At 35.7% G+C, this 19,721-nt stretch overlaps 3 protein-coding genes across 5 annotated transcripts; 2 read left to right on the top strand and 1 right to left on the bottom strand.

The window, feature by feature from the left end:
- The first annotated feature begins 1,175 nt into the window (after nucleotides 1-1,175).
- On the top strand, nucleotides 1,176-4,525 carry LOC103436796 (uncharacterized). The gene is made up of 4 exons (XM_008375249.4): nucleotides 1,176-2,156; nucleotides 3,433-3,488; nucleotides 3,582-3,771; nucleotides 4,071-4,525. The coding sequence occupies exons 1-4, from the start codon at nucleotides 1,563-1,565 to the stop codon at nucleotides 4,422-4,424; spliced, it is 1,194 nt and encodes a 397-aa protein (XP_008373471.4). The 5' UTR covers nucleotides 1,176-1,562; the 3' UTR covers nucleotides 4,425-4,525.
- A 3,240-nt stretch (nucleotides 4,526-7,765) lies between these two features.
- ACBP2 (acyl-CoA-binding protein) lies at nucleotides 7,766-10,844 on the bottom strand. Of its 2 annotated transcripts, none has more exons than XM_008375248.4 (4): nucleotides 10,474-10,844; nucleotides 8,309-8,426; nucleotides 8,141-8,203; nucleotides 7,766-8,013 (listed from the first exon to the last, which is right to left on the bottom strand). In XM_008375248.4, exons 1-4 carry the CDS (start codon nucleotides 10,483-10,485, stop codon nucleotides 7,934-7,936), a joined length of 273 nt encoding a protein of 90 aa, XP_008373470.1. In that variant the 5' UTR covers nucleotides 10,486-10,844; the 3' UTR covers nucleotides 7,766-7,933.
- Nucleotides 10,845-10,952: 108 nt separating this feature from the next.
- On the top strand, nucleotides 10,953-19,174 carry LOC103420150 (probable polyamine transporter At1g31830). Of its 2 annotated transcripts, XM_070823937.1 has the most exons (5): nucleotides 10,953-11,359; nucleotides 11,872-11,924; nucleotides 12,721-12,825; nucleotides 17,920-18,087; nucleotides 18,215-19,174. In XM_070823937.1, the coding sequence occupies exons 4-5, from the start codon at nucleotides 17,949-17,951 to the stop codon at nucleotides 18,820-18,822; spliced, it is 747 nt and encodes a 248-aa protein (XP_070680038.1). In that variant the 5' UTR covers nucleotides 10,953-11,359; nucleotides 11,872-11,924; nucleotides 12,721-12,825; nucleotides 17,920-17,948; the 3' UTR covers nucleotides 18,823-19,174. The 2 variants fall into 2 exon arrangements, with proteins under 2 accessions (XP_070680038.1, XP_070680037.1); XM_070823936.1 differs by lacking the exons at nucleotides 10,953-11,359; nucleotides 11,872-11,924; nucleotides 12,721-12,825 and having other exon boundaries at nucleotides 17,086-18,087.
- The last annotated feature ends 547 nt before the right edge of the window (nucleotides 19,175-19,721 follow it).

Below are 19,721 nucleotides of genomic sequence, written 5' to 3'. Positions count from 1 at the left end.
AAACCTAGCAACCAGAGGACCATGATTTCAGGTGGAGGTCAAGGAGGGCGATGTGGCCTTGGCAGTCGCCGACGATGAGGAGGAGGTGGGAGCTGGAGGGATTGGTGGAGAGGATATCGTGGCAGAAAAGGAGGGCTCGGTAGAGAGCAGATCGTGGCAGAGTGGGACCCACTGCCACTGCCGTTGGTGCGTCTTCTCCGAAAAGGTGGGGTGGGCTTTTGGATGGGAAGGGAGGTGAAGAGAGTGGAGGAAAGGGAGGTGGGTCGGGGAGGGGGAGGGGGGGAAGGTTTCTGGGTTTGTTTGCGGGGAGGTGGGTTTCAGTTTGTTTTTTTTTTTTTTTTAAGGATAAATTAGTATAATATTTTTAATGAATAAATATTTTTTTTTGCCACGTGGCACAAATGTGGCTGCCACAGCTCTTAACAGATCAATGGATGAAAAATGTAACAGATATATTATATTAAGATAAAATAGTACGGTATGAAAGTGAAATGTTTTGAAGATATTGTATGAGGTTGTAATAAATCTCAAATCTGAGGTGATAAAATGTAATTTCCTCTGATTTCTATTTTGCTTAACAATGTGTTATATCCAACTTTGAAGCTTGTTTTAATTCCCGTCATTTGCTACTTGCATCATCCTCTCTGCAAATACACTTGTTTTTACATGTCCCACTCAAAACTTATGGTTGTCAAAAATTAGAATAAGGGTAGGCCAAAAATGGAGGAGAAGACGAGATTAGCAGTCCTTTGTTTTTCAGGGATCTCGTTAAGACATTCTTTTTAATCTCAGTGAACTAAGTTCAAGCACGTAACAAACATAAGACTACACTAATATGTAGTCCGGTCTAATAAAAGTTAGTGATGTTAAACAAAAGCACCTAATCTTTGTTTTTGTTATGAGATAAGTCAAAAATAGGCTGAGAGAATAAAAAATACGTCAACAAGACGGAGACAGCTCTCTTTGAAGCAGGTGGCTTTTCCAAATTACAATGTAGAGCGATATAAATATTATCCTTTCAAACATGAAAAGATGAAAGAGTAAAGCTACTTACATTTACCACATTTTTCATATATCGTTTATACCATTTTTCTAATAAAAATGGAGCCGATAACATACGTGGATTAGCAGTAGTGTTGACTAAACTTGAAAGAATGAACTAAGTTTTATAATGAAGTAGCAATAATATGATTCAATTTGGAAGATAAAAAGTTTAGAAAGGTGAAGACATTACATGACATGTCCTATGCAGCTATGCCCAATCCCAGAACAGCTGAGTAGTGACAAAAGCAAAAAGCTTCCTCTCTTCCAAACCCACACAACCCCAGACCCCAGACCCCAAAAGCTGCTTTTCTTTTGGTACCCTCTCCCTCTCTGAGCTCTCACCTCTGTTACCCACATTACCAGAGTCTTCCTCTCAGTCACAAACACGCACGGACACCCAAAAGCGACTCACTTACCGGTCCAACACAATCCCAAAACCCAAAAGCGACTCACTTACCGGTCCAACACAATCCCAAAACCCAAAAGCTCTCTCTCTCTCGATCCCTCTCCAGTCAGTCATGGCTGAAAACGGGCACAAACTACAACAGCAGCCAGAAGAAGAAGATGACACGAAGAAGCTATTGTGCTCCTACCTTGGCCTGAGCCTGGGCATTTTCCTGGCTTTAGCTCCCGACAACTTCCAGGAGCTCCAGACCCAAGTGGGCGAGCTCTCTGCCCGGCTGTGGCAGGCGGAAGAGCAAGTCAGGCTCATGACTTCCCGCCGGAAAGAGGACTCCAAAGCCAACGCCAGGGTCGTCGAGATCTTCGCCAGCCACCGCAACGCTTGGCAAGCCGAGGAGAAGCGGCTGCTACACCAGATCGACGCCGCCCATCAAGAAATTGGCCACCTCCATGCCAGGATTCTGGAGCTGGAGAAAACCCAGGACGATTCCAGCGCCAGAATTCGGGATTTGGAGAGGGAGGTTGGGGAGAGGGACGACATGATTGGCTTCATGGCCACCAGAGGCGGAGGAGGAGCTGACGCTGAGGCTGTTGACGCCGACCACCACTGTCACCGCCACCAAGGCAAGGAGGAAGTCAATGTCTACGACAATGCCGTCGCCTTCGGCTTCGACTCCCACTTGGTAGCCGATGCTTCCAAGCTCTGGCAGGTTTGCCTCCATTACTTGCACACATTGGGGCTTCGATTTCGTATGGATTAAGACTTTTAACAGTTTGATTATTATGTTGTTAATTTAGCACTTGCATGAACGAAGACAGCAGTTGACTAACTCTTAAGCCATTATTATTAGGCTGTTTTTAGTCATGACACTCGAATTCGATTTTAATCTCATTTTGTTACTTATAACTCAAAAGTTATCTCTTTACTCCTTGAAACTCAAAATTCGCTTCACTTTGCCCTTGAAACTCGATTTTGATCCTATTTGCCACTTGAAACTTAAAAGTCGTCTCTATGAAACTCAAAATTTGCTCAACATTAGATCTGTTAATTTCTTATGTGGGTTTGATTTGGGTGAGCAAGCTAATCAATTTCTTTTTTATTTTTTTCATCTCTTCAATTTCTTTTAAACCTGATTGTTGAATGTTGATGCATGATGGAGATTTATAATTAAATTTATTATACATGTGGCATAGTCTTATTGGGTGTTAGGTCCCACATATGCTTTAGGAGGCGACCTATTAGTTCCAGGAAGAAGAGAGTTCACGAGTCAAAGTGGAATGAATTTTGAGTTTCAGGGAGTAAAATGGTGACTTTTAAGTTACATTGTAGAAATAGAGTTCTAGGGGGCGTAGCTAATAAGCTTTATTATCATTAGCATCCTATATTAGCAAACAAGTTACAATTTGGAGGTGCATCGTCTCCTTCATCACTACCAAACAAGTTGCAATACGGAGGTGCATTGTCTCCTTCATCACTACCAAACAAGTTGCAATTTTGGATTTGGAAGGCATGTGTTTGCTTCCATATGGAAAGCGAATCGTTATCCCGAAATTATGTAACTTGGCATCTCAAGTTCACCACTTTTTTGGCACTCATCGCTGTAGTAAAGTTCCAACACCAATATTCTCTGCAATGATTTGATCAATTGTTCTAGCTTTTTGGAGAAATGAAAGAAAGAGAAGAAAGCTTGTCCTTTTCTTTTCCCTCATGTCTCCTCAAATTTGTTTCTTTGTTCGTACTTCCTGTTTTCTGAAGTGAAAGTTTAACTTAAATTGCTTTTTAAGAGATTCCATCTGAGCAATCAAACGTCAAAGACAATTGGAAACTATTAAAACGCAATCCAGTGTGGTCTTCTTTCACCGCGTTGATGGTTTAGTTCTTTGAAGTTTTTCTTATTAAGGTTATGTTGCGTATGTTCTCTTTTCCGAATTTATCAAATTGGAAAGGTATGTAGCTTGATTTTATCCTTTGTCCTCCTTATGCAGGATGTACAGTATGAATCCCTTGAACCGTTGTATCACATGAAGCATTTTGTACCAAGGTATGTATTTGACAGCCTATTTACTGATCATTTCTAAGGTGGCTAGTTAATGTTCTGCAGCTAATTAAAGATCAACACGTCTTTATTTCATAGGGAGTCGCCTTGGAAGCTAGATGGTGAGTGGACCAGAATATCCTCGAAGCTAAAATTACTTGAACAGGAATTACTGAATTTGGAAACTATTGGAAAGAGTGATCTTTCCAAGGTACCTTCATTGATGAGGAAGCAAACCAAGAGGTATCAAGCTCTTGCGGGGAAGATAGACGATCTGTGCAGAAGAATGGTAGTGTTTTATGTTCCTTGTTTTACTTTTTCCATGCTATTTTATGTCTGCTAATAAGAATTAACGGAAGAATTAGTTAACCATAGACATCTTTTAGTTGATTTCACTTAGTTATCGCTGCACCCCGTGTGTAGGATGAACTAATTCTTCGTTGGGCAAGTACAAGTTCTGCAGTCGCCCCATATTCTACATTTTCTTTATCTGTTTTGAATTGTGGCATTTTCGGTACTTGTCTCCGGGGATGCTTGACAGGCTACAATTTGGGTTGTGTTGCTGGCTAAATTTTCTTGTTTTTACAGCAAGGTAGTGATCCCTCCGAACCCACACTCAGTCCAGAGTTTCGTACACAAAGACAAACAGAATTTTTACTCGAATCATTTAGACTTCAACAGCGTGCAACGGAAACCGGACAGAAGCTGATGGCAGTACAAACGGAGATTGGGAAGAGTTCTTATGGGGACGAGCTGGGGAACCAGGCCAAACACAACACACGACGGTCTTTGGATTCAGTCAGAAACAACTTGAAAGAAATACAAAGAAATTTGGAGATATGGCTGGCCCGAATCATCGGAGATCTTGAAGGTATTCTGGCTAGAGATGGCGCTTCTCGTGTAGGGGAATATTGTATCTCTAGATATCCTTTTGTTCAGTAGATCTGTGGATATGAACTTAAATATTTCTCCCAAATTGTTTTACACTTTGTAATTATCCTGGTTCCTGGTGCAAATGTAATCATTCCACTTTGTTTATGATAGCATCTGTGCATTCCCACGTCCAATGCGCCTCTACCACTATTACTGTTGCCACCAACCCTATTTACCACCATCATCTCCGCCGTCACCATCACATGGCCAAGACAGTGACACCATTATTGTCGTCGTCTTCGTCACCTAGCCATGACCATGAGCACCGCCATCATTCTCGTCGCAACCGCCACCACCCAACAACCATCACTGTCTTCATCATGACTGCCACCACCTCCACTTCCACTAGCATGAAAGCCAATTACCATAATTCATTTATAGATGGATGAATCTAAATACGCATTAAACTTTGTATTAGCTCCTTTCTATTTTCGAGTTAGCTTAATAAGAAACTTCACAAATTCTAAAAAAAATAACTTCAATATTTGAAATTCCTTATTATAAATCAATCTGTGATATCATTTTTTGTAAAAAATAAATAAAATATGAGATCTTTTAGCCTTCGGATTGTATAAAAACACGTCGAAATCGGTAAAAGTATAACAAACTGTCTCTCTATTATTACAGTTCATTCTAAACGACATTTGTTTTAGTTTTTTTTTTATATTTTTTATTTGTAGAGATAATATGTTCAAAATGATGTACAATAGTAACAAGTCTGATCACCAACACAGAATTTTGTGAATAAGTAAAAAAGCGCTTTGAGGAGGAACTTCTCATTCTTAGCGAAACATCATTCATAACATTATATATCTATCTATTTATTAGTCATTGATTAAAAAACATATTTTAATTAATTTTTGGCAAAAATTAATTTTACATGATGATATACAAAAGGGATTTTTGAAAGAAGATTAAAATTTAAAAAAAACCTGGTGTTAGATTAAATATTGATTTTAGTCCCTAATGTGTCCTTAATTCAAAATAATTAATGTGCATTTTATTTAATGTCTCCCATTAAATATTTAAATTTATTAATACACAAATTTTAATTTATTTTTTGACCAAAAAAGAGTTTTTTAATTTATTAATTTTATTTAACATTCTTCAAACTTGAAAAACTCAATTAATGTACCTAAATGTTAGTACTGAAATGTATCTACCTAAATATATGCACCGAAATGTATTAATATTAAATTAATGTACCTAAATATGTGTACCGAAATGTTAGTACCAAAAATGTATTATATTGAATTAATGTACCTAAATGTTTGTATCGAAATGTATGTACCGAAATGTGTGTATCTAGATGTATGTACCGAAATGTATTATAATGAATTTAATATACCTAAATGAAGATGATGAATTACATCGAAATATATTGTATAACAAAAATTAGTTTATCTAAATGTTCACAACAAAATATATTACGATGAATGAAATGAAAATAAAAATTATAATGAAATAAAATTAATACATTAAAAATTAGAAAGAAAAAGATAAATAATTAAAAAAATCAAAATATAATTAATAAATGAGGTTATTAATGCATCAAGGGACTAAAATTAGATTTTGATCTTACTCATGGTTTTAATAAAAAAGTCATCTTTGCCAAGGATTAAAATGAAGTTTTCTATATACAAAATTAACAATTTCTATCATAAGCACAAAATTCTATTAATCGAACGAGTAATGCTATTCATATCATGTTGTTGTACCACATTTTCATACTATGTTAGGTGACATTTGATGTGAACAGTTATATTATTTGAATTAATCAGATTTTTAAATTTAGTTCATTATTTAATAAATTAATAATTAAGAAAAGCTAGTTAATTAAATGACAGTATACGAGAAGTCTTTCTCCTTCATTTCCTTGTGTTTTGCAAATTCTTCTAATGATATGTCTATTCACATCAGATATCACCTACGGTAGTATAGAAATATAGTATAAAAACATGGTATGAATAACATTACTCTAATAAACCTGAAGATGACTCTTCTCGTTCAATTTACCCAGTAGGAAATGTGGACCACTACCCTGTTTCCCAGTTTTCGTTATCTTCGAAACAGTTATCAGTTGGATGGATGTTGACCCGTCAATCCTATCTTTCCCTTGGGAATCGACCAGTCCAACTACCTTCTTCCGGTTCAAGCTCTGTTATCTTTTTGGTAGCTGCGTAGCAATTATTAACAATGCTTAACATTATCCTTCGCGGATCACTTATTACTACGATCTAATAGTATTTTTCTTCACTTGTAAGTGAGAGGTTTAAAAAAAAAAAAAAAAAAATCCTCCGAAAAAAATTGACCAAAAATACAAATATCCTTTGGACTGTGGAGAATGAAACCCTTCATTTCTCCTTACCCTAAACATGTCATTTGTGATTTTTATACGTATCAAACCACGATTTACACAAAAAAATATGTAAGAGGGAAGAAATGACTCGTTATAAGGAAGGATCAAAGTAATGTTCGTTTTGTATTAGTGTACTTTCACCCGTTTTGCCAATGTAATAAGCAAGTTAAGAACAATGTCAGCTACTATTCGCTCTGAAGAGTTGCCCTGATCAACCCAACGTGGCAATCTTGATATTTTAGAACTTGGAAACTGCCTTCAGCCAGTGTTTAAAATATCGATGACAGTATAAGTGAAAATATCGATATGCAATTTTATGAAAATATCGATGGATATCGGTTGCTTTTGATGAAAATTAGAAAAAAATGCAATTGAACGGGTATATCAACTCATTCAAATTTAGACAAAATTAGAAGAAAAATAATAAAAAAATTAGAAGTTTGAAATTTGCAATGAGTTTGGCAAAGTTTTTGGAGTGAATCGGTAAATATCATTAATTTTTATTTTTTTTCCTATATCTTGCCGATATAGGGTGAAGTTTGTACACTTCCCCCTTTCCAAATCAATCCTTGCTTTTTTGGATATTTTGACGAAAATATTGAACACTACCTACAACATGATAGAATTTCACCTTAGTTACAAAGATGCAGCAATATTGATGGACGTGCAGGTTAATGTAATTGTGTGTATAAACAACCTAAAAGACAACTTTTTTCTGTTTAATCAAATACGGAGCGGAGATTCGAACTTATCTCTTCCAAAACTGGGAAAAGTATCAGAGTCCAAAAGCTAGTCCGTTACAAAACTAAGCATACTTAGAAGCATAGTAAAAGGCGCCTGGCCTTTACCATAGTGGTAGAAAGGTGTTGAGTTCTTACATGACGGCGTGAGTTCAAACCCCGTCGGTAGTTAATCTAACATTTAATCTAACAAAATTTATCGTTTAACAAAAAAACAAATGCATTAGTAAAAGCAATTTGGGCAACTAAAATTCACTAACACTGCAAACTCCTTCAAGCATTGTAAACCAACAATAAGTAAAACCATTCTACCGAAAGTATCTCGTAGATTTAACATTCACACACATTTAGATATAAGAGAGTACCAGTACGAAAGAGTACAATGTTTATTTTGATTCAAACACCATCTAACAAAAGCATCAAGTAGAAGCTCCGGCTTCTCCAAGCAGGTGCTTCACCTTCGTGATGTAGTCGCCCATAGCTTCCTCCTTGGATCTCCCTGCCAAAACGAAAAATTATACGTTAGAATTATTCTAGAACACACGGAAAATTATACCTTAGAATTATGCAAGATTATACGACGAAGATTTACATATAATAGAAAATGATATGCTCAGAAGTATCACCTTCAACAGCCTTCCATGCATCCCACATTACTCTGTCCTTCATATTGAACATTCCCGGGCGGCCTGCAAGTCAGCCACAAAGAAACTCATAAATGAAAAATTTGTATTGCAAGTGAGAGAACGAAAAATAGCAGATTCTCAAAATTTTCAAGGGAGCATTATACTAACTGGTGCTCACTGCTCCAACAGTGGCTTGCTTGTAGAGTCCATAGAGATTGAGCTTGTTCTCATTGGTTGTTGACTTTGGAAGGGTCTTGGCTTTCTCAGCATGTTCATCAAACTCCTCCTGCATGACCCCCAAATCATCAAATGTCATACAAAACAAAAACTTTCATCGTTGTTCCGATTAAAAGCATATAGAACAAAGTCATAGAGAAACTTTATAAACACGGATGCTAAGAACGCCAAAAACTGTGGAACTTCAGTTGACTAACAAGTAACCATCCATCATTGACAAAAGAAATCGGAGGATGAGCAAATGAAAATAAACGCTACGCATTCAACAAGTGGAGATTTTATCACCTAGAAGGTAGATATGCATTCCACATGTGCACATTGTGTTCAACTTTACTGTCAATGTAATACTAGTCAAAACAATGAAATTCTCTTGTAATTGATTACATTAGGAAGCAGATCATACATTCAGACTATTGTGAAGTGACAATTTATTGCCGCAAAAGCAAGCTTATAACTAGCCAGATCTATAACTGGACGTGTTTAACTGAACACAATACGCTTTACTTCCACGATAAATTTAGACAGTGTTCCAGATTTAGACAGGTATAACTAACTCACAATTCCCAAATCAATAAACATAAAAGGACCCGACCATATACCGAGCTTCTTTACTCTCTAGCCTTAAGAGTGTTCCAAAGTCGAAGTTGCCTACATTTGACACTAAAACTTGCTCGGCTTCCTCAAGCAATTTGGGATATGCAAACCCCATTCATTACGATAATTTTGAAAGTCATAGACATGCTAATGCAACACGAAGTATATGGAATTATGAATAATAACGTTATAGGTTTAATGTTTTAAAAGGTGAAGGCGAAGTCAAGGAGTTTCATGGATAGCCCCGCCTAAGTGAAAGCATTGAGGTGTGAGACGAAGTCACACGGAACCTAAAGTTATATATATATATATATATATATATATATATATATATATATATAATATATTATAATCAACAATAAAGTCAAAATCAAACATTATGGAACAATAATAAACAGTTGAATTATGAATAATAACGTTATAGGTTTAATGTTTTAAAAGGTGAAAGCGAAGTCAAGGAGTTTCATGGATAGCTCCGCCTAAGTGAAAGCATTGAGGCGTGATGCGAAGTCACAAGGAACCCAAAGTTATATATATATATATGTTATAATCAACAATAAAGTCAAAATCAAACATTATAGAACAATAATAAACAATTGAATTATGAATAATAACGTTATAGGTTTAATGTTTTAAAAGGTGAATGCGAAGTCAAGGAGTTTAACGTTATATATATATATATATATATATATATATATATATTATAATCAACAATAAAGTCAAAATCAAACATTATAGAACAATAATAAACAATCAAATAAAAAATTTATTCACTGTAGGTGAGATACCCTAACAAACAATAAAAAAGCCCCAGCTGACGCTTGAGGCTCCTCAGGGGCTTAGGCGCGCCTCGACCAAGCCAAGGCAAGTTTAAGCCTACTTCAGCTGGGCAGATGCGTTTTCCTCACCGTCCCCCGCCTCGAAGGCCGCCTAGGCACGCCTCAAGACTCCTTTTTTTAAAACACTTATCAAATGATGGCTTTTGATAAATATTGTTTGGGAAGCTCATTGGAAACTAGTAGATTGGACTTTAGATTTCAACCTGCTTATCACAGATCTTAGACACTGCGTCATTTCACATTCAGTTCAAGAAATCAAGCAAGCAGTAAGGAGGGAAAATAGTCGAAAACCCTCATTAGACGGCTATCTGTACGTTAATAACATCCGGATTTGAACTAATTGGTGTCACAGTGATAAACACTAGTTACAACTTACAAGAGCTCTGATCTACTATACCAGGATCAAAATCTTGATCCCAAATAAACGCAAAACAAGTAAAATACATAAATTAAAGAGAACCCACGATAATTAACTATAATTCTGGCTGCTTTACCTTGACCAATTCATAAAATTCAAAACAAACAAAGTAGAACACAGATCTGAACTAATCACACCACTGAAACCCAAGAAAAGTAGCAAATTTAACGACAAATGGATGATCTTTCATTGATAATATGAGATTGAATCGATGTTTATGGGAAGGGGAGAGAATGAGAGCATACCTTCAAACCCATCTGGTTGATCTGCAAGACGAATTCTGGTTCGCTTGGATAAACGTTGGAGTGTGAGTGGCGTGTGTGATGGGGAAGGAGGTGGTAAGCTGTAATATATAAGCATTCAGATTCTCCCTTCACGTTCTCCTACTATTTAATTAAGCGTAAAAGTAGATGAAAATTTTAAAATAAATCTGCAAATTACTTTAGTCTAAAGTAGGAGGGAAATTTGCACTATTTATATGAACAGTGTTTTGGACCACATTTCAGTTTATTTACAAGATAGCCACTCGGATGCTGTTAACCCACTTTCACTTAATTTACAAAATTGCCACATTTCATGTTTGACTCGGCGAGAGAGAGGGGAGGGGAACATCACGCCTGACAAATTGGAGAGAGACAATTGCTCTCATTTTTTACTCGGAGACAGTTGGGTGTGCCGCTGGCGAGCGGAGAGAGGGGGACAAAGCAAATAAATTATCTACTATATTTATTTCTACTGAGCAATATATCTTTGCACCTAGTAGGCTTTCATTTCGATATAGCCTTTCATTTTGTTTTATATAGGTTAGGCTTCTTTTTCACCATTAGCTATCTTCTGAGCATTGATAGTTTAATAGCACTTGGGAATTCAGCGCAAATAAATTATCTACTCTATTTATTTCTACTGAGCAATATATCTTTGCCGAGTAATATAGTTGCCCGTTTCTCTGTTTCGATTTTATCTGATAAGAACTCATAAGTTGCCTATGTTTAAAGCTACTTCATTTGATTGGTGCTTTGGTTTGTGTGGTTTACCCAGAAGGAATCTACATTGTAAGAAGCTGGATTCTGGTGGAAATTGGACAACTTTGTGGGGATTTCAAGGTCTTTCTGAGAGGTGAATGTTTAGAAGGTAATATATTGTGTGTGTTTATATATTCTCATTGCCATGTAATATTTTGTGTTTAATACTTTTTATTCTCCTTTATTTTTTAGTTGATTCTTACCCACTATCACTCTGCCCCAAACTTAAAATGCCTAAAATCAAGTCAAAACTTACGAAAACTCACATATATCACTATCTTTTTTGCTATGTTAATACCAATCTATGAGCATTTAACAAATACCTTCCTCGCTGCCAGTTTTGATTGTTGTTCACTTTTTGCACCAGTGCATACCAAAAGTACCATAGAGATTAAAATTTAAATATCTTAACCAAAGGCATCCAAGGTATGATGGGTGCATAACTCAAAGATTTAAAATCATAAATGTGAGCTTTTTCAGTAGGTGTGTTTTGTAATTCATCATATTTGTAAATTTCCTTTGTTTTTTGGTCTATCTTTGGTCATTTAGCTAAAATTTCTTTAGATTTGCTCTTTAAATTTGAAAGTCTCTAAGTTGCTAACAAATCTACATTGTTTGCAGATTTTATAAATTTGGATCATTCAAGAAAGAAGTTGGTTTCATCCTGTTTTGAGGTATATAATTATACGCCATCATTTTTGTTCAAAGCCTATTTAGCTATCTACCTTTTTTAATTTATATTTGTGAAGCTTTGATGCTTAGATTTTAAATATATAATTCAATTTTTGTCGTTTGAGCTTACATTGGAACTGAGTTTCTTTCTATTTAGTGTGCGTATCTGTATCTGTTTATTAATGTCAAGGCTGAGATAACTAAGCATCCATTGAAGTTTAACGAATGCTTATATATACATTTAAGATTTGAAAGGAATGAAATTGTTTTCTTATTTAGTAATCGCTATATATATATACACACACACACACTTTTGGTAGTGTGTCATTACCATATGCTTTTGGTCCAACGATTCTAACCTATATTATATCATTTATATACTTTTGGTAGTCTGTCATTGCCATTTACTTTTGCTGGAAATGATGTATCCCTCCTTGCTTTTACTTCAACTACTAAAATCATCTGCTACCCCATAATTTTCACCAACCGTACTCCACAGTGAACCATTATTTGCTCTATTTAACCTATTCCTTCTGAAACCAACGTTCTCACACTCTTAACCCCTGTACTAATTCAGAACCGACTGGGATACCTCATGCTTGCTTTGGGCCTTTAAATTAATATGGTGACAGATGATGCATTCCCATTGTTAGCAGCTTTTCTTTCGTGAAATGTAAATTTGTCGTACATTAAGTCCGTTGAACTGTCACAGGTAGAGTCCATTGCACTATCGCAGATTGGGTTACTTTTTCTGTGTCCATTTGGTTGTGCTTCAAATTCTGACTCTCAGTCTCACAGATTTGTTGTAGCTTAGATCAAAGTCTCATTACAACGTCGTGATCTGCTCTTCTTGGTGCCTTTGATCTAGGGGTTCGGACCTATTGCATTTGAATCAAGGCTTTGGTATGTCACCTAAACTAAGATGCATTGCTTCCCCATGCTTTCTGTTTGAGATAATGCAGATTTATAATTTTTCAATTGATTGTTTCATTTTATCAGCTTATGTCATTCGTTTGCTCTTTGCTTTGTTTCTCATTCTTGGTTATCTCTGTGATCCTTTGATACTTCTCAAGTTCATTGGTTTCTTTGTTTTTGTTGGTTTTAATTTAGTCTCAACCGTTCTATTATTGTTCAAAGGTGCATTGGTGTCATTTGTGATTTTGCTTTAACCAGGTGTTCCTAATTCTTAGTCAAATGTTGTTAGCCATTTTATATGTTTTTTTGTCAATTGCTTTCTTGGTTGGTGTTGTTGGTGTTTTCGTTAGGTTTTCCTAAGAGTCAACCCTCTCATCCCTCCCAAAGTACTTTAATGAGTGCTATTAATAACTTCTCTCTCCGAACAAACCTAACTTATATCCAAAAAACTCATAGCTTCTATATTTGAGTTTTAAAAATCTTTTACAATGTTATTTTAAGACCTACAAGCTAACTATATTTTTCTTTCTAAAATACATAAATATTAACATTCTATTTAATTTGTCATTCAGGGTTAATAAAATGGTGAAAGAGATTGATCGAAGCGAACAACAAATTCTAGGAGGCGTTTTGGTAAAAAATTTAAGGGAATTGATTAAGGCTCGACACGATGAAAATAATAAAGGAACGATAAAGAAATATTCCGATACTACCCCAAGACCCAATTTGCTTCAACACCTCATGTTCTTTGCTTTGCATGTTTGTGCTTGGAAACTTAGATGCTAGAATGAGAACAAAACAGTCTTTATCTTTTTGGTCAACTACTCAAACATGTACCTAACCGAGAAGATATATATTTTGTCACCTTGGCTACAAGGGCAACATGTCTGTGAACTATATGTTACTTCTGTTTCTTCTATATATTAGGGAACTAAAATGTTTCATTTCGTCCTGTTAATTGTACAATGCAGTTCAAGGTGATGCATTCAAGCCCCGCAGCATTGCGCGGGCATTTTTTCTAGTTGATACTAATAGAATAAGCACGTGACTAATTTAATAAAATCTATCGTTTGACAAAAAAAAAAAAAAAAATCAACACTTAAGCAATAATTTATTTATTAACAATCACATTGTCAAGTTGCTACCCCACGACATAAATCCAATTTTGACATTTTCAATATTTGATGTTGGAAAAAAAAAAGAAAAGAAAATATTTTGTCTTCAGTTTTCTAAGCAATAATAGAAAGGAAAGTAAGAACTGATTTAAGGTGATGGAAAAAAGTTTTTTATTTTATTTATTTTATATATTTTTAAAAATGGAAAAAGCATATTCCGTGTGATATTGATGGATAGATTTGAGGGATTCATGAATGGGTTTGGGAATTGCTATCTACTTTCTCAGGGTTTGGCATCCTTTGAGATGTGGTGGTGATATATGTTTGGTTTATGCCGCTTCAAATTAGGATTTTTCTTTTATATTTTTTTTTTTTGCTACCTTCGTGCCTATGTATGGGATTCTCATTGTATCTAGAGTTGCAATTCTCTTTTTGCTTGAGCGTTTACTTTATCGATTGTTTATGAGAAATCTTTTGGTCTATCTCTTGCTTGTGCTAGTTTTTTAATGTAAGTAATACAAGTACGTTATTGACCAAAGTTACTTTTTTAATTGTAGCTACTAACTACTACCTCTAAATTAATACAAGTACGTTATTGACCAAAATCATGACAGATTGGCCCCCATATTTAATACAAGTACGTTATTGACCAAAGTTACGTTTTTAGTTGTAGCTACTAACTACTACCTCTAAATGCCGATCCATCTACCAAAGATATTGCACATTGTTTTTAATTTAATTAATAAATAAAACAAAAAGGTATTGCATGTTTGACAAGTTTTTGCATACGTGTTTTGTTGGATCTAAATTTCTGCATTTTTACGTGTGAATGATAAATTTATTATCAATTTATTTTCTCACCGAATTTAAATATATCATCTTCTAAAAAAATATAAAATAGAAAAACTTGTATCTAAATCCAAAGGGGATTGATATTTTTGGGAAAATTTGTTTGCATAAATTCCGCATTGGTGCGTCTGCGTCCCTAACCTAATGACTATTTTAAGAGCATAATGTGTGCACGCATCAGATTCCCCGTACAACTAAAGCACCTTTACACCACTAATTCACACTGATTTAATGCTGTACAACAACCACCTGAAATTCGGTATCTACTTTTTGAGGTTTACTAATACGAAAGATAAAGAGAAATGTTATTGGCGTTTTAAAAATTTCACTCTACATTTCTCACACATGTATTTTTTAATTCTAAATATAGAAAGTTTGGAGTGTAGAGTGATAATTTTGGAGTGCCAATAACAATTCCCAAGATAAATGATGAGTGAATTCTCTTAAAACGGGATTTTTTTTATGAATTTTTTTACCGTTTACAGTTTAACGTCAATTATTGTGTTAATATTATAAAATATTGTGTTAAAAATATGAAGTGACAGAGAGATTAAAGAGTTCCATTTTTTAGAAAGTCTCTTAACATTTTTCAGAAAAAATTAGAGGTCATTAGGTTTTAGAGTTAGACCAATTGAAGGTTTGGTATGTGGACTAAAATTCGTGGTATTGGTTTATGAATTCATTAAAACATGAAGTATGATATACTTTCGGGTGCTAACACTAAAATTTTCGTCTAAAATAAAGAGTTTAATGGGCAAATAAGATAGGGAAGTTTTTAAACCAAAAAGACTATTGTTTAACACCATGTCGAGTTCATAGACCAGTACTTAATGATTTTAGTGAAATGATTAAAGCTCTAATTGGATAAAATCAATGTAATAATGCTCCAATTTTCTCTTTCTAGTAGTATGGGTGTATACCATACATCAACACATTCGTGTTTGTTAGGGTTTTTAACGAACATACAAAATGTTTCATTAATTCGATTATGCTGTACAACAAAAAATAGTAGAATTTTCATTGTTTTGTTGGAGCTGACTTTGTTATTTTCCTATTGGATGACAGAGCGAGTATATTTTTTTTTTCTCAAACAACGTATTGCTATTAGTACATTTCAAATTTTGTTTGTTATGTTAAAACTTTTATTTATTTTTTTATTTTTATTTTTATTTTTATAACAATAATACTATTTGTAAGCAAAAAATTGACACATTTTAACACATCCTCTATATAGATGAACACTCTCGTTGAAACGTGTATCAACATGTATATTGATTTTGTGTGTATAATTAGCGTTGTCGTTATGATAAATATAGGTTCTTTTACACACAAAATTGAGTCAATATTCTCTTTGGATCTTTGTATCTGGTGTCGAAGAACTTAGAGATCTAAACCATTGAAGAGAGAGAAAGAGATATCCGGACCCTTGGTTTGTGTGAAGTGGGCATTATTTAAATTTTAGAATGAGTAATTTAGATCTCCGAGTCCTTCGGCTCCAGACATAGAAATCCAAAATGGATCTCAATTCCACAAAATTGTCTTCAAAATGAAAAGTAGAGTTAATGGCCCTAATGACTGTATCTATAAGAGTTCAAACTTGAGTTGAAATCTAAACGCTTTAGGGTTGCTTTTGTTTAAGGGAATTGTTATTGGCACTTCAAAAATCTAATTCTACACTCCAAATTTTCTATATTTAAAAAGAAAAATACATTTATGAGAAGTGTAGAATAAGATTTTTAGAATGTTAATAACACTTCTCTTAAATAAAAGCAGCCCTAAAGCATCATCCTTCACAACCCCCAGCCAATTTGTTCCTCAGAAAAAAGAAAACTTACTAAAACCTTGAGTTGCACGACAAAGTATATAAATTGATAAACAAACAAAGTCTTCCTACTCATTTAACTAAAAAGTTATTCCACTCTCTGCCCTGGTCAAATCCCACCGCCACCTGCCTCCACAACCCCCAGCCAATTTGTTCCTCAGAAAAAAGAAAACTTACTAAAACCTTGAGTTGCACGACAAAGTATATAAATTGATAAACAAACAAAGTCTTCCTACTCATTTAACTAAAAAGTTATTCCACTCTCTGCCCTGGTCAAATCCCACCGCCACCTGCCTCCACAACCCCGGACTTGGATTGTCTGCCCTCTAATTGTGGTGCCCTCCGTGCCCTCATGTTTTATGTGGTCACGGTTAAGCTACGTCAATATTTTATATTATATTTTTATAAAAATAATAAAACAAAAAGAAATAATAATATAAAATGTTGACGTGACTTAACCGTGACCACACAAAACAGGAGGGCACGAAGAAGGCACCGAAATGGGAGGGCAGACAATCCAAGTCCCACAACCCCCAGCCAATTTGTTCCTCAGAAAAAAGAAAACTTACTAAAACCTTGAGTTGCACGACAAAGTATATAAATTGATAAACAAACAAAGTCTTCCCACTCATTTAACTAAAAAGTTATTCCACTCTCTGCCCTGGTCAAATCCCACCGCCACTGCTGACTTGTCGGCTGTCTCCGCTGATGTGTAAAAATTGGAGCTTCCTTTGTTCTTCAATGGTGGAAATTAGCAACCCCAACCCACCTGGAATTCAATGGCGTAGCCAGGAATGACTTGATGGGTGGGTTAAGCTAAAATTATTACTATGAAATCAGTTTTTCAATCTTTTGTTATCTACATAAAATTATATAATAGTAAACCTGAAAGTAACAATTGAAGCAAGAAATTTATACTATGTTTTCTAAGCTTCTAACCTCAAAACTTTCAAGTGAATAAAATAAGGAACAATTTGTAGTATAAAAGTTTTAACTTATTACTTTTAAATTATAACATTGGTTAAAGTGATGAATTTATTTAACATTTATTAGCTCTTATTTTCCTCAACAGTAGCATTCAAAATTTTCATTTCCCAAGTAAAATAACCAAAAGATTAATATTTAACATTGACAATGCTTTGTATCCGGTTCTGTTTCTGGACTATTTGAAGTCGGCAATCCCAGTGTTAGGTGGTGGCGTTCCAAGAGTTGCAGCGGTCTTAGTTTTGACATTGTTGCTCACTTACATGAACTATAGGTGTCTGACCATCGTGGGTTGGGTTGCTGCTCTTTTAGGAATTTTCTCAATCATTCCTTTTGTGGTTATGGGACTTGTGGCAATCCCCAAGGTGAAGCCCTCGAGATGGCTAGTTGTAAATCTACGCAATGTGGACTGGAATTTGTATCTGAACACTCTTTTGGAATCTCAACTGTTGGGACTCGATAAGTACACTTGCCGGAGAGGTAGAAAACCCAAAGAAAACTCTCCCAAAGGCTCTGTTTTATGCTTTGATATTAGTTGTTCTTGGATATTTCTTCCCGCTCTTAATGGGTACTGGGGCTGTTCCACTCGACCGTGAGTTGTGGACAGATGGATATTTCTCAGATATCGCTAAAATTATTGGGGGAGTTTGGTTGAGATGGTGGATCCAAGGGGCTGCAGCAGTGTCGAATATGGGGATGTTTGTTGCTGAAATGAGCAGCGACTCCTTCCAACTTCTTGGGATGGCAGAACGAGGGATGCTCCCTAAGTTTTTTGGTAAGCGGTCTCGTCATGGAACCCCAGTGATTGGCATTTTGTTCTCAGCTTCTGGAGTCCTTTTGCTATCTTGGTTGAGCTTCCAAGAGATTGTAGCTGCAGAAAACTTCTTGTACTGTTTTGGAATGATTTTGGAGTTTATATCATTCATACGGTTAAGGGTGAAGTACCCAGCTACATCTCGGCCTTACAAGATACCCTTTGGAACAGTTGAAGCCATTCTTATGTGTATTCCTCCAACTGTACTAATTTGTGTAGTTTTGGCTCTTTCAACACTCAGGGTCGTGATTGTGAGCCTCGTAGCTATCTTGATCAGCCTTGTGATGCAGCCATGTCTCACTTACGTTGAGAGAAAGCGGTGGATCAAGTTCACCGTCAGTGCTGACCTCCCAGATCTTCACGGTGCTAATCAGGAGAGTGTTGGCTCCATAAAACTTTAGTAAGTCCTCAAAATATGCAAAGCCATTGTATCCTCAATCCTGTAGGTCGTTGGTGTCGTTGGTGTTGAAGCGATGACCACGCTCAAGTCCATAGCAGATGTTGACTGATAGCTAGTTATCATCTGTGTTTTTTAAGACGATCGTCGATGGAAATGTTTGATTAGATATTGAACTATCTGTAACATTAATTGACTAGGGAATTATGTGAATTTGGTTTAAAAAATATCATGCTTGAAGGACATTTGCAGAAACTTTGAAATGTAAGATGCATGTTGTATTAAACTTAGTATTCAATAATGTTTTATTATCTATCTCTTGCTGCAATGGACAGCAGAGTTTATATACACTGTTACATACACGCATGTAATAAACAAATGCAACACAAGTGGTGTCCTTGCTGCCCACGATGCAGCAACCAGAACACAGGTGCAGAAACCATGTGGTAGTCTAGCTGTCAAGGAATGTTGTATCCATGTGCAACATTCCTTCTGTCTAGGCTGCACAACTAGTGAATTCTTTTTCCTTTAACACTCCCCCTCAAGTCGGAGCGTGAATGTCAACAACGCCCAACTTGCCTAGATGTGTATGAAAAATAGGCGCACGAAGTGGCTTAGTAAACAAGTCTGGGACTTGTTCTCCTGTTCTGACATAGGAAGTTTTCATTTCTCCCTTTTCAATCCTTTCACGAACAGTGTGGCAATCGATCTCAATATGCTTTGTGCGTTCATGATACACAGGGTTTGCAGCTATGTGTAAAGCCGCTTGGTTGTCACAAAATAACCTTGCCGGTTGGGGATGCTTAACACGTAAATTTGCCAGTAAATATCGCAGCCAACTTAATTCACAAGTAGGTGCAGCCATAGATCGATACTCCGCTTCAGCGGAGGAACGAGCTATTG

The sequence above is a fragment of the Malus domestica genome, chromosome 06 (genome assembly GCF_042453785.1).
Source record: "Malus domestica chromosome 06, GDT2T_hap1".
Lineage (NCBI taxonomy): Eukaryota > Viridiplantae > Streptophyta > Magnoliopsida > Rosales > Rosaceae > Malus > Malus domestica.
The sequence above is the reverse complement of the archived record's forward strand: the minus strand, read 5'-3'. Positions and strand labels throughout refer to the sequence as shown.